At 40.6% G+C, this 14,923-nt stretch overlaps 4 protein-coding genes across 4 annotated transcripts; 2 read left to right on the top strand and 2 right to left on the bottom strand.

Annotated features, from left to right (window-relative positions):
- Positions 1-132: 132 nt before the first annotated feature.
- On the bottom strand, positions 133-1,168 carry MELLADRAFT_90440 (uncharacterized protein; the record flags this gene model as incomplete). The annotated part of the gene is made up of 3 exons (XM_007413540.1): positions 133-275; positions 339-491; positions 574-1,168. The coding sequence occupies 3 exons, from the start codon at positions 1,166-1,168 to the stop codon at positions 133-135; spliced, it is 891 nt and encodes a 296-aa protein (XP_007413602.1).
- Positions 1,169-5,590: 4,422 nt separating this feature from the next.
- Positions 5,591-6,539, top strand: MELLADRAFT_90441 (uncharacterized protein; the record flags this gene model as incomplete). Its single annotated transcript, XM_007413500.1, has 3 exons — positions 5,591-5,915; positions 5,958-6,254; positions 6,331-6,539. 3 exons carry the CDS (start codon positions 5,591-5,593, stop codon positions 6,537-6,539), a joined length of 831 nt encoding a protein of 276 aa, XP_007413562.1.
- A 5,224-nt stretch (positions 6,540-11,763) lies between these two features.
- Positions 11,764-12,707, bottom strand: MELLADRAFT_109581 (uncharacterized protein; the record flags this gene model as incomplete). The annotated part of the gene is made up of 5 exons (XM_007413539.1): positions 11,764-11,997; positions 12,064-12,162; positions 12,240-12,351; positions 12,474-12,550; positions 12,633-12,707. 5 exons carry the CDS (start codon positions 12,705-12,707, stop codon positions 11,764-11,766), a joined length of 597 nt encoding a protein of 198 aa, XP_007413601.1.
- Positions 12,708-12,929: 222 nt separating this feature from the next.
- Positions 12,930-14,858, top strand: MELLADRAFT_78659 (uncharacterized protein; the record flags this gene model as incomplete). The annotated part of the gene is made up of 4 exons (XM_007413501.1): positions 12,930-12,984; positions 13,134-14,162; positions 14,227-14,545; positions 14,639-14,858. The coding sequence occupies 4 exons, from the start codon at positions 12,930-12,932 to the stop codon at positions 14,694-14,696; spliced, it is 1,461 nt and encodes a 486-aa protein (XP_007413563.1).
- Positions 14,859-14,923: the final 65 nt, after the last annotated feature.

Consider the following 14,923-nt stretch of genomic DNA (forward strand, 5'->3'; position numbering starts at 1 on the left):
AACAATACTTCCAGATGTATGATATCTTATATATTATTGTGCAATCACAGCTTGTATCCAGGCAATGAAGAAAAGATTCAAACAGTAATCCAAAAACAAAAAAAAAAACACAAAATGATGACAGAGAGTACATCAGCCACGACGGTGACGCTTTGACCTGGTGGGTTTGACCTCTGCTACAACTTCTTCTACATCTTCAGCCCCACTTTCTTCGACGGGCACATCTTCCACGATAGCCCAACCTTTCCATTTTCCTTTGTTTGGTTTAGATGCTTCTGAACAAAAACATCAGTCAGCAATTAAGATTTTGTAAATCATATATGGATCAAGGTATATACCTTGTTTTCCTTTCGTGTCCGGTTCATCCTTGACCTCCATTCGGGTTTTGGTACGCGTGGTTCTTGAGGCCACTACAGGCGGTGGTTTTTCCATTGCCTCTAGCACAACCTTCCCGTCGGGTTGTGATTTTCCCTTGCGCTTCCTGGGTGACACTATATCACAGATAACAGATTAGTATCTTATATAAAACATTGTATAAGATAAAACATTATAAATATAAATATTAAAACTCACATGGTACCGGTTTAGACTTCTTATCTGCTGCTTCTGTGAGCAAAACTTCCTCTTCAACTTCAACCTCCGTATGTTGTCCCAATGTGACGGCCGCCACTCTGGGAGCAAGAATGCTCTCCACACTAGCCTTTGCCTCCTTTCCTGCGGCCTTTGCATCGCCTTCGGTTTCATGATCTTGAGGCAGGCCCCCGCCAAATGGAAATGTCGAAGTTGGCATTGAAAAGGGAATGTTGGAGGCTTTTTTTGGAAAAAGTTTGACGAGATCGCGAATTGCAGAAGAGATTTGATCAATCTCTTCTGCCTGAGGCATGCGAGAGTAGAACAGCCAGGAGGTATCGGGAGAGCAACCGCCAATGGTGGAGACATCCGCCGATTCCAGCTGGGCTATTCCGCTGTTTTCACGTTTGTCATAAAGCCAAACCCCGAGGATGCCATCAATAGCTCGTACGACCCGTCCCCAGTAATGGTAGTTTGCCCAATAGCCTCGAGATACCAAGAAGTACTCCACCGCGCCCACTTTGATACGTGCAGGCCAGTTGGTCTCACCTTGGTAGCGTTCGCGTTCGGAATCAGTAAGTCCCACAATTCCATCCATATGAAAGTATAGATGTAGCGGCGCGGTTTTGGCGTCGGTAATTACAATCTTGAAGTTGTTATGAACAAATGAAGGGTTTGCCACTGGGGTGACATCCTTGCCCTTCCCAGTAGCTTTGGGATGGCACTGAGTACATAAGACTCCTTCAGAGGTCAGTCCATCAGTCATCCATGTCGATAACAATAGGGGAACATCGGAGTAAGCTAATGAATGCTTGTCGAACATCGATGGCAGCAGGCGAAGAATAGCACGTTGTTGAGGTATCACGCTTGTATGATCTGAATTCCGAAGACACATAACTGTCTTAATCATCGAGTGTTCAAATAGCGGTCCCAGAGACGAATTTCGGTCCTTCACTGGTTCTAACAATAACTCCATAAACCCGTCAGCCGACGCAAAAACATCGTTGGCGTAAGAGTTGGACCTTTCTTGAACAGCTTCGTGAAGCAAGGTTTGCCACCTCGTCATGCTTCCCGTAAAGTTAGCCCCGGTGATTTCGAAGTTACATCGCGTGGTGAAGTGTCTTGCTAGCACGTTTCCTAAGTTGGTACTGTTCACCGTAAGGTATTTAGTCCAACATGGATTAAAAAGCGCATAGAGGGTTTCTAGAGTCGAAGTTTGCCAGCAACGATTCCGGGTTCCTTTCTTACTTCCGACTTTGTAAGACTGATAGGTGGTGAGTGAATTTCGGTTGATGTTCTGGGAGCCCACAGGTCGTCCTAATTTCGCAGGTGCCTTGTAAACCTTTTCTTTTTTTCCAAGTAGAGCGTCGGAGGTATCGGGTGCACGGCCATCGTTACGTGTGAACTTGCGTTTGGTGGGAGGTGGCATGCCTAAAGCCTTCACCACCTCTTGCCAGGTGTCCTGCGAGGTGCCACCTTATCGAAATGCCTTTTTTGACTTGCTGGAAATCCTTTTCCATGCATTGGGCAAAGGCGCAAAGTTGAATGATGCCGGCTATAATCGAGCATCTCCCTTTGCTGAAGGTGATTGTAGCAGAAGAATGAACTTGATCAGTAAGTAAAATGACACTGATAGGAATTAAAATGTGTACTGACCACAGTATGTAATACACTTGATGCATACTTTCCTGTCCATTCGTAGTCGAAGGCAGGTCCGCACGTCTTCGAGGTGCGACGACGTTGACATCATCATCGTCGCTGTTGTCGCCGGGCAAGGGAGGGTCGTCGAGAGGTTTGCGCTTTCGCGCGGGGAAAAGCATAGCTTGAACATCAGCGGTTTCCCACCAATCTAGCCATCGCTTTGCTAGAGGGAAAAGGCGTCGCAACTCTTCAAATCGGGAGTCCAGGTCTTCGATGCCAGGTCCGTCAGGGAGAAGCAAAGCTTTGCATTTTTTCTCCCAAGTTACCTGCCGCAAAAAGAATAACAACACAAATGAGTTAAATGAGTTATGTGAAATCAAATGAAATATGAAAATTTTGATTGACTTACCGCCTGTTTGGCCTTCACAATCTTCTGATTCTTCTGAATTCGGGTAATAGCCTGATAAAAATGCCATTCGCATCCGTGCAACTTCGACAGTGCCACATCCTTGTCGTGGCAATTAAACACTTCCATATATGCGTCCTGAAATCCCACTTTCTGCGCCAAAGAGAAATCAACTACTTGTTCTACCATCATCCCTTTGCTCTTCTCGGACAAGGTTGTTTTTTGAATCTGCTGAAGTAAATTCTTAAAATGAACTTTGTAATGTTCAGCGGTGAGGCCATTAAGCCAAGAGAATAAGACAGGAACCCAGCGCTTGATGGTTTCACAGTATTTCAAAGTAGTTAATAGATAACCAATCTTGAAAAATCTATAAGTTATGTCGGAGAGAAGTCCTCTGGTATAAGTGTCTGATTTTTCGTCGGGTTCAACTAGTACTTCCGCCATCCAACCAGTTTGGAACGTTATGTGTGCATCTGGGCCGGCCACAGACGACGAAACCACCTTGAGGCCTTTCCTGGTTAGATAGATAGATACATATATACTTATCTATCAGTAGGGTGTTCTTTTGGGCGTAGGAGGTGTTATGGAACAAACCTTTCCCAATCCATAAATGTGCATAGCCATTTATCGCCGGCTTCAGGATCGCGGGTGTCAGTCATTATACCGGCCTCGACAAGATACATTTGACGCAAATACCCTAGACGATCGGCGTTTCCAAATGACGAATGAATATCGGTGACTGAATGGACTGGGTCATTGCCCAAATGCGCCAGTCCAACCTAAATGTGTGATCAGATGAGACTGGTCAGCATTGAGAATATTCACGCAGAAGGTCATAATTGACTGACCTTCAGGCCTAAAGGTCCGGTCTTGGTGTCATTAATGACCCTTTCCTTCAACTTTTCTTTCGAGATAGGATCGGCCTTTTTGGACTCCGGCCAATCATGTTGGTGAGTCCCTTGATGACGCAGTAGGCCCCACTGTTTGTTTCCGTCCGCGTCTAATTCGGTATCAACTCGGCATTTAGCGTCACATTCAATGTGTACTTGGTAGCCATCGCAAGCGGAGATAGGACAGTTTTTTCTGTGGAGGTATATCGAAGGAAATCATGAAAGAAAAAAAAAGAACACAAGTATTAACACAATGTTGAAGAAACCGAAAAAAGGTGTGCAACCAGGTGCTGACCCTTCCGCCCCTTCGGTGATCTTTCTGGCTCCAGTTGGAGGGGAAGCTGCCAAAGGACAGGTCGCCTCGGAGCATTTAATGACCCCCAAGCAGTAGTACCGACGAGTAGTCCAGGTTTTCTTCTTTGTAGTTTCCGATTTCATGGTTTGAGTCCATGCAATGAAACGGAAATTCAACGCCGGGGAATCAGGGTCATTGACATAGACCGTGTCCCCATTTGGGTAGACAGGATACTCCTCTTCGTCGAGTTCGCATCCATGATCAATGAAGGTTCTATATAGAGATTTATCAGTTGATAGATGAAGATTAGGACGGCGTGGTTTGTTTTCCGTGATATCAGCTGGGAGAACTTGGCTTTCGATGGGAGAGGATGTGATCTCAATCATTTTGAACTGAGGTAATAACAGAGATGGTGATAAATCGAGTGATATACTCGATTGAGACAAGGAAGATGAGGTACTATATGTGGATTCAACTTCACAATCTGAGCTGGATGAAGTAAAAACAAAAGAACTCGAATCAAACTGATTTTCGGAAGAGATAATTTCTCCCTTGTAACTGGTGCAGACTGCTTTGCGAGAATCATAGCGCGACGTGGACATTGGTTCATCTGGAGATGGAGACACATTGCCTTCATTGGCAATGCCACCATCATAGCGTGATGTGGCATGTCCCATGGTTGAATTAAAATGATTCTAGGGGACGCCTCATGAGAGCTCAAAAGAGATGATGGACTCGAAAGAATCAAAAATGCGAAAATGAGAATGGGGGAGAGACAGTTGAAGAAAGGAAATGGTGAAGGTGGATCCCTCTTTGGGAAAGATGGCGGCAAGTATGGCGAAATATATCGTAAAGTTGTTCGATATTGGAACAACTTTACGCTGCAATCATCCACCCTCTGGTATCATCACGGATATGTGGGTAAAAGGTGGTTTCTTGATATCTCGGTTAGTGCATGTTTGGTTGAGGTTATGCAAGGGTTCAACTGATATAAATGATTGTTTTCGGCACATGGGAATGTACGTCCATGGTTTGAAAGGTGTGGTACGTGTCCGGTGTACGGTATCGATATGGAGTGGTGTAAAATTATAGATTGGTATTGAGTTTCGGAAATTCACACAGCGCGCTTTTGCACCGGAAAGGGTCTGTGTTACCCGTCCCGGTGCAAATTTCAAAGCCCCGCGGGGGTCCCGTAATTTTACACTGTAACTTTTTACACAGTGACTTCCTGTGTAAAAATCACAGTGTAAAATTACATGTTACGTCTGGTTGCCGTACTTTTGCACTGTCTTTTTTACACAGTGCTACTGTACACAGCCCAGGAAAAATGGAAAACTGTGTAAAATTCGAAAACACAGCCCGTTTTTTGAATTTTACACAGAAACCGTTACACCGCCCGACCCGGTGTAAAATGACCCCTGTGTAAAATTCTCCTACCCCGTATTGTAAATGCTCATATTGGTGATAATGCGTTTGGATGGTTTGCATTTAGCGAAATGCTCCATATTTTCAGCAATATGCTTACTCGACATTTTTAAAGCATTTGTAGTCCTTGAACTTATCGGCATCATAGACATCTTCGATTGTATATAAATTATCGTGTTCAAGCATGCCCAACCCTTTCCACATCACATTATCCGCCTCCCTTCAAGTACTCCCAACCACTTTCAAATCACACTATTCACATCACCTACAACCCTCAACAAACCTTTGATCACAACTTGCCTTCTCAATTACTTTTTACCTGTTTTTCAACTTCCTGTCCACACCACACCATCAACAAACACCATGAAGTTAAAGTTGAGAGTGAACCATCCAACTGCTCCAGGAAGTGTCCCCAACAATGGGAGTCTACTACGTAGAGATTATGAACGTTTGCAACTGCTTGGGCGCGGTGGTTTCTCTCAGGTTTACAAAGCTAGATCGAGATCCAACAAGAATATATATGCGATCAAGGTAATCTCACGCAAGGATGAGAATTCTTCCAGTCAAGACGCAATCATTATGAATGAGATCAACATTCTTAAAGATATCAAACATCCCTTAATCGTAGGCTTTCACGGATTTTACCGCACTTGTACTGACTTCCACATTGTCCTTGGATACGCTCCTCGTGGGGATATTAGGGATTGATTGCCCATCTCTGAGACTCAAGCCAAACTCTATAGTATTGATGTAGCAAGAGCCATCGCATACCTTCACCAAAACCACATCATTCACGCAGACATCAAACTCGAGAACGCCTTGATCACTTTGGACAACCGGATCGTAATCTCTGACTTTGGACTCGCCGTTAGAGCTTACTCTAGACAGGTCGCTCAGGTAGGTGGAACCCCGCACGCAAGAGCCCCAGAAGTCCTTAGTGGACTCGTCTGCACTCCGGCACTTGATTGGTGGGGTCTTGGTGTGATGCTATTCGAGATGGTTACGCATCGGCTACCTTTTGACTCATGTAAGTCTTTTCTTTCTCAATCTCCCTTCACTTGAGACTTTCTCTTGACTAACATATATCCTTTGATACCTAACAGCCACTGATGCAGGCTTGCGTACAGCAATTCTAGAAGCGGATCCCAACATGCCTGAGGATTTCCGTTCACTTGTTCGTTGGTTCTTTCAAAAAGATCCCTTTTATCGATTATCTTCTTTAGATTTTTTCTTGGCTCATGATTACCTCAGTGATGTTATTCCTTCGACAGATCTATCAAGCGGATCTTCAACGACTCAATCTGAAAATTAAATGGTATGTTTCCATTTACTCTCTCATACATTTGTCTTTCTTTATCCTTTGATTCGCTGACTTTATTCTTGGTTTCTTGATGTTGCTTCTCCACAGGATATGTCTCAGTGAAGAAAAGTATTTGTGACATTGACAAGTATGTATCCTCACATCATCTTTTTTTCATCAATTTCTTTGCCGTATTCCCTGTTCATAGCTCTCGCACTCTACATTATCATTTTCATTTCTTTATTTTATTTGGGTTTATCTTGGGCTTCTTTTTTCCGTAGTATTAAGGCAGTTAGATATTTATCACCCACTTCGGTAACGCATATGTAACATATGCGACCGAATATGTACCACCAAAAAAACATACTGAATTTCGGTTGTATATATGACCCGGAAAACCGATTCGGTAAACCAAAGTACAACAAAAGTCGGATACATATTTTTCCATATATATCTAAAAATCATCGATATTCTCCAAAACGACTTTTCGTCGTTTTTTTTATGAATCTTCAACAGATATCTTTTTGATATCTTTCATCTCAAAGTACCGATTTGTCTTTTTTTGTACTTCACCGAAAAAAATCAAAGTTTTTTCTTTCTTTTTCTCTCATCACAAACAACTTCAACGATTCAACACCTCAAGTTCAAAAAATCCAATCACAAATCTGGTCAACTCATCTTTATCTTCCCTTTCATCAAAGCTCAAAGTCGACTTCAAGCTGTCCTTCAAGCCACTTTCAACTTAAAAATCTTCTCTCGATTGTTATTCAATTAGTTATTTGATTGATTTATTACGTTTTCCTTTTCAACATCGACATGCCGGCGTCAACCAATGTGTCACAATCGGTTGAAGACAGTCCAATTGTTTCAACACCATCATCCAAGTGTGAATGGACTAGCGATCAAGAATCCAAAATGATTGAACATCTTATAAAAACTCATAGGAATAATAAAAGCAACAAAGGCTTTTCTAAAGCGACTTGGGCATTAATTGCAACTGAATTGAAGGGGACTGAAGGCGCGACTAAAAAAAAGACTGGTGAGATGGTACATGGTCATTATAATGTGGTCAGTCTTTTGCTTTTGTCTCTTTCTTTCTACTGTATGCTAATTGTCTTTTCATTTCAAATCAAGCTTAACAAACGATACAAAGATGCGAGCGATTTGTTGAAGAAAAGCGGTGCCGGATGGAACCCCGAAACGAATATGGTCGAGCTCAGTTCCGAAATCTGGAACGAGATGGCCAAAGTACCAGTATGTCCATTCATTCTTATCTTCATGCCTTCAATCACTTATCATTTCTTTCTCATCCCAGTCAGGAACTAACAAGCGTTTAGGTTGGTTCAGAAGGAACCCCTTCCCGCTTTATGAATCAGTTGGTGTGCTCGTCGATCCTGGGATGGCCAAGGGAACTGGGAAGGTCAATTCTTTTGCTCCTGCCGAGGAAGCTGATGGAGAAGGTGAAAAAGATAAGGATGATGATACTTCAAGTGGCAAATCAATGAGCCGTGATGGGAGTCAACATGGGAGTTTAGATGAATCTCGACTTCAGCGTGCTATTGAATCCGAAGAAGAAACACCAGCACCTGCTAGCGTTCGTTCTGGAAACAAATTCATGAAAGGAAGAAGATTCAAACATAACCGATCACCAGAAGCTGAAGAAGTGCCTTCAAAAGGCAAAGCTCAAAAGCCTTTCGAAAGGAAACAGCGCAAGACTGCTGCTCAAGCTGGAGACGATTTTATAGATGGAATTGGCTCAATCTCAGATAAATTCATTACTCACATGGCAAATGATACTAGCACTTTAGCCTCTGGAAGCTCGACTCAACCTTACGGCTTTCTCACCACTGCTACTCGGGGATTACGCAAGCTCGGTTTAAGTCAAGATGAACTCTATAAATCAATGGAATTGTTAAAGAAAGATGTCGATTATGCGAAGATGTTTGTTGGTCTTGAAGAAAAAGATCTACAACTCGGTTGGATCAGAGGGAAGTTGGCAGGTAATTAAAAACAAATGTATTTAATTCAGTTACAATTTTTTTTCAAAGTTTATCTTCCTTTGTTCTACCAACTATACTTGTAATTTAAGAAGAAGGTCCATCTTAACAATTTCCTAAAGGTTTTGTGATACAAGTACATCTTTATTGATTATATAAAAATACTAAAACATGCAAATATTACATCTTTATCAAGTTTCTAAAAAAACTAAAAGATGAGTGTGTGATTAATTATGATAATAAATTGTTAATAAGTGAGATTGAAGGTTTTATGGTAAGCTTGTAGATGGAAAAATCGAAAAACAAATGAGTAATATAATTCACATTCCACGAGCATCTCGTTGTTGGCGATAATTTCTCCACATCGCTTTAGCGATTTTCGTTCTCAACTTTCCTGCTTCGGATGACTCTTCAGCAGTGTTCCCAACAGCGTGTAACTCCTCTTGATTGACTCGAGGTTGATAGTTTTCATCAAATTCCCCATTAAATTGTTCATCATTGCTATCGACTGTTCTGATAAAGTTATGTATAAAAGCCATTAGGAGTATCAATCTTGCTTGAATTAAGATGGGATAATGTGACCCTTCTCCCATCACTTTAAACCTTTGCTTCGTTACGCCAAATATTCTTTCAATATAATTTCTTAAAGAAGCATGTCTTTTGTTATACAATTCCTGATAAGTTCGAGGTCTGTAGAGTAAGAAAACATTAGTTTTGGCTAAGCAATAAAACATAAAGAACGCACTCAGAATTATTGCCAGAAAATTCTCGAAGATGGTATCGCACCCCTCGAAAAGGGGTTTGACACGTTAGACTCAACGCAAATCCAGCATCGCCCAGTACATACTTACCAGCTGGAATGGTAAGGTTACTTTCGCGTGCATCATCCCACAGTTTACTATCCGCCACACTACCTTCCCAGCCGGCCAGAATGTAAGTAAAACATAAGCTGAAATTACAAGCAGCTAATACATTCTGAGTTATGTTTCCTTTTCGATTGAAATAAGGCTTGGCGTCTAGTGGCGATACATGAACTGGCATGTGAGTCCCGTCAACTGCACCGACGCAGTTCTTGAAGTAAGGATACCAATCGGGATTATTACGAATTGATGCTGACATTGGAGTATCTTGTTGAGGCAGGACAATGTATGAATGGATCAATTGAGTATTGGTGGTAATGTCTCTAGTTAAATTGTTGATAATCCTATAAACACGTAATCATCAGCCTATGAAAAGATAATCAAAGAGACATGCTTGATTTACTTGGAAACTGTATCAGCAGACCTTTGAAAGCGCTGGTTGAGCTTGGTGTTTGAGAGTCCGGTGATGAGAAAGTAAATTAAAATAGCTAATTGCTCGGTGCTAGTAACATATCTGGAATCGGAAAGTGATCCAGATTCCTCAAGCCGTCCTCTCAATTCAACAAAGACAGTCTTTTTCATTCCCATATTTTCATAAAAGACCTTCTCGTGCCCACTTAGTAATTCATCAATCCACATCTGGCCAGAAAGGATCGATCTGATCCTTGGATTTCTGATTATGGTGGGCTTCAAGATTCTGCTGTAGTAGAATCTAGCCGATTCTATCAAGATTATGTGGTGAAAACATATGGCTTGGCGGCGTCGATGTCTCCAGCGTTGAAGAGCTTGATGATGATACATATTAAAATTATGGAATGGATTTGGATTTATTTCACTACTTTCAAAGGATTATGAAAGAAAGGAAGAGGGTACAATTGGAGACTATTGATCTCAATGACCTCGGTGACCTGTTTACCGAATGACAAGATGTCCTGATGATCCCTTGATATGATCATCATATCACTTTTGATTCGGTTACCGAAGGCTTTCAAGGATCACAGCTTTACATATACATACACGTTGAGAATATTTCTCACCGTGATGTAAAAATCATATATGTAACTTTTTTCGGGTTTTGTTACCGAAGTGGGTGTATAATATGTTTATTAGGGGGTTTCAAGTCAGAATTTTTTTGTGAAACTTTTTAAAAAACGGACAAGTTTTTTAGATTTTACAGTGGGTTTTTTTTCTGCAAATATACGGTCAACACCATTCGGGACACCTAAAAAGGTGTCCCAATTTTTTTAAATTTACGGTATATTTTGCAACATCGGACAACTTGTTGGACTGTAAAATACCGTAAATTTATTGACTTGAAACCCCCTATTGTGTTGCCTTTTTTCGAAATTTAATTTATGTTCATTTTAAATTCCAGTGCCAATTGAAGCTCAGAAGTGAATATTCAACTTACTTTTGGCTCAAGAGACGCTTCCAGATGTTCAACAATTGCGAGGCCCCCAATATTAGTTCTTTGCGCACTTGCATTCAAACCAGCTGATCCAAACAAAGACTTATTATCGACATCAAAGAAGAAGAAACAGCCAGTCTCGTCCACTGAGATACAACGGTCCAAGTAACTCACATCTGTCAAAAGTGATCGTGTGCTGATGCTTGCTGATGGTATTGTCATCCGCCACGAATTCAATGAACCAATCACACCGAGCTTTTCTCAAATTAACTGTAGAGGATGATGTTTGCGTCTTTTCCAGTCTTTGAACACGGTGTCTTTGAAACAAGAGTCATTGATCATATATGCTGAGCTCTTTGTGTACCTCTCAGGCTTGGACAAATGTAGCACCTTACACCGCCAGACACAAACATACAAACTCAACCTCCAAACAAAACGCGAGAGTTTTCTTATGGGAGGAAACTGTTCCCTGTCATTTATCAGACACAAACGATGTGGCACTTTTAAGTCATTATGTCTGATAGCTACTTTTGTGATTTGACTTTTCCCATTTTAATCTTCTGATAAGTCGCCAAAAGCACGAGTTTGTTTGAGATGGACATTGAAGGCTACTATGTTGTCAGAACAACGCTTCACCAAGGTACGACACCCCGCTTTGGTCCATGACCAAGCCCTCAAAACGCCTCTTCGACATCTCAAGACAGAGGGAAAAACCTTGATATCTTGTGGCTCATGGATTAGTTCGTATGTACTGAACAGACTTTCCAAGGTTGTAAAGGTAAGATTATGTCGGAGAATGTGTCACATAGCAGTACAGTGACGAGGATAATTAGATCGTATAACTAAAGCACAAACAACAAGCGGTTTTTTCGACTTCAAGACAGCAGAGAAAAATCCCAAAGTTAGTATTGAGAAATCCAAAACTCGACTACCCAACACAAATCTACAACTTACCAAAAGAAAATAATAAATCACTCAGTTGTTGCACTAGGCGCACCAAGAGCTTCTTCACGAGCTTTACGTTCCTTACGACGTTTGACATCCCAATTATAAACTCTTGCAACATTAACTTGACTAGTAGTTAGTTGGTTGCGTAAAAAGGCGTGTTCTTCAACTGTCTGTGCTAGTCTAACTTTTGCCGCTTCAATCTTTTCTGATAACAATTCACGAGCTTCGGCAAGTGGATAAGCCATCATGGTATTAGCCTGTTTTCAATGATCAAAAGTATGTTAGAGTTTGAGTTTATGTAGTAAAGCTTATTGAATACTTACACCTAGCCATAGATAAACTTCTTCGACTGGTTCGATTACTGCACTCGTGTAAAGTGTATCAGCTAATTCGAAATGAGTTTCTAAAACTTCTTCAGCATCCTACCAAAAAAAGAAACCCCCATCATTCAGTATTTTTTTTTCCATTCATTTATTTATTAAAACCAAAGATGACCTACTTTTTTAGTTTGTAAAACTTCTACTGTTTCTAAGGTAGATTCAAGTTCAGGAATCTTTTGTTCTAAATCAAGTTTTTTCTTTACCGTACTTTTTTCCATAAATTGATACTTCCTAATAAGACCAATCTTTAGAACCCAAGATTACTTTATATATATATATATATATGCAACACCAATTTGATATGTTTTTCTATCTCCCCCCAAAAAAAAAGAAAATCAAAACGTTTGACTTACGCAATCATATCTTGCCATCCTACTAAAGCTTTTTCTGCATCACCATCAGGACCACCTAAATGTGCTTCTACATCTTCCTGTTGTAAAGATAATGAAAGTTTATTATTCGAGTGATTTAAAGATGTTGTTTAGTCGACTGGAAACAAGGAGAATGCTTACGATAAAGATCGCTTCGGGAATACCTCGTGGACCGATCTTCGTGGTTAGTTGTTGGACAGAGTTGGGTGTTGCCATATGGGATATCGTTGGTCGAATGTGTTGAGGTAAATCAGGTTTTGGGTCGATCTGTTTTCAAAAAGATGGAATCAGATGGAATCTATGCAGTGCCCATCAGTACCGAGTCCGACTCGTGTGTGCTGTGAGCATCGTCGGGGCCAGCTGACAAGTTGACTCGGAGACATGAAACCCGACTGTGACATGTTGTGGAGTATTTGAAGTCTTCAAAGTTCAAAGATCATGGTTGTCCATTGGCGTTTGCTTGAATTATGGAATCGGATTAAAGATCTACAAGGTGAGTAAACCAAAATATCATCGTCAACAAACTAAAGAACAATTAACTCATCCTTTCTTTCTTCTCAACATCAGATCTTCATGAATGTGGTCTACCCATTCAATTCCAACTCAAATCTACCTGTAATCAATTACTCAACATCTTTCAAGTTCAATCAAACCCTTCAAAATCAATTACATCGCATAAAGTCCTGATCGATGATATCTTAACCATTTCAGACGGCCTCATCACTTACGCAGATGAAAAAATACTTTCATATCCTTACAAAGAAGTTCCTACTTATTATAGACAATTATATACAGATGCGATCTTAATCAAAACTACCACCATATGGGCCTATCATCAAACCCAACAAGACTCATCAAATCTCTCATCTGCTTGCTCGGTTGATTGGTCTGAAATCATTCGTATGTTGGATATGGCTCTTATAGTGGCAGGTGCACCAGGAAAAGGAAGAAGAGAAACTCTTTTCTTCTTAATTCAGTCTATACAAAATACTTATCTTGCGGACCTCAAAGTTTCGTCTTCTGATGAAGAAGTTTATCCACCACACAAGAAGATCCGAATAGAAAATCCTTCATCACTCGTAAACACTCAATCAGATCAACTCCCAAGTCTTAAAGCCCATCCCACAACCTCTGATCTTCGAATTCATCAACAAATTCCTACGTACAACATACCTCCTACACCCAATGAATTTGTTAACAAGTTATATCAATGCCCATTTGTGATTAAAGGGTATTGTTCAAATTGGAATTCCTTAAAATCAAATCCTTGGCGAGAAGTTTCATATCTTAAAAAAGTTTCTGGACCTTTTCGTGTAGTACCAGTTGAAGTTGGAGGAAAATATACTGATGAAAAATGGGGACAAAGAATTATATCTTGGTATGAGTTTTTAGATTCGATCAAGTTACAAACTTTAAATCCTATTTCAAACTTTGCTTCAAACTCATCAGATCAGGAAGTCTTGTATTTGGCTCAATACGATCTTTTTCAACAATTTCCTACACTTCGTCATGATATCTCGATCCCTGAGTATGTTGATTGCGAAATTCCTGAAATTCATGGTCAGCCTCGTTTGAGACCATCTGCCGAGGACGGGCTGATCTTGAACGCTTGGCTTGGTCCTGGTGGTACAGTGAGTCCAGCACATGTGGACCCATACTATAATTGCTATGGTATGTTTGTATATTCTCTTTGATAAGTTGGTGTCCTAAATACGCTTTTAACGTTTATGATTAGCTCAAATCGTAGGCCAAAAATTTGTTTGGGTAGCCTCACCAAAATTCCAGTCAGAGATGTATCCATTCGGATCTTCATCTGTCTTAGCCGGCGAATCTACTCCGAATCTCAAACCATCAGATCAAGAAAAACAAGACGAATGTTTACAAACTAGTTTTATGAAGAATACAACTCAGGTGGATGTCTTGATGTCTTGTGATCCAAAGCATGATCAATTAGATTCAATTAAAGAAAGGTTTCCTGATTTTGTTGACAAAGTGATGCCTGAAGCTATGCAAATTGTTTTGGAAGAAGGTGATTTGATGGTCATGCCACCAGGGTTAGTCGATTTAATGTTCATTGCTTTGATCATTTGTTCAATTTGATTGACTTACTTTTCTATTCATGGTTTGTGAAACGGCTGGAATTATAGATGGTGGCATAGTATGAAAAGCTTGAGTCCATCAATCAGTGTATCCATCTGGTTTTAATTATCCTTAATACTATCTATAGTACCAGGATGATAAAACTTTAGAAACTCATGTTAGAAACCTATCAATTGTTGATGGTTGTAATCATAAACAGCTTTCCAAAGAAGACTGCAAACAGCTTTGAAGGCTGAGTAAATTGAATAACAGAATGACTCTTGTGTTATGAAGCGTATGCAGAGTAGCTATCAAAGACTCTCCTGATCTATTTGAAAGGAATAGAAGTGAAG

The sequence above is a fragment of the Melampsora larici-populina genome (assembly GCF_000204055.1).
Source record: "Melampsora larici-populina 98AG31 unplaced genomic scaffold MELLAscaffold_37, whole genome shotgun sequence".
Taxonomy (NCBI): domain Eukaryota; kingdom Fungi; phylum Basidiomycota; class Pucciniomycetes; order Pucciniales; family Melampsoraceae; genus Melampsora; species Melampsora laricis-populina.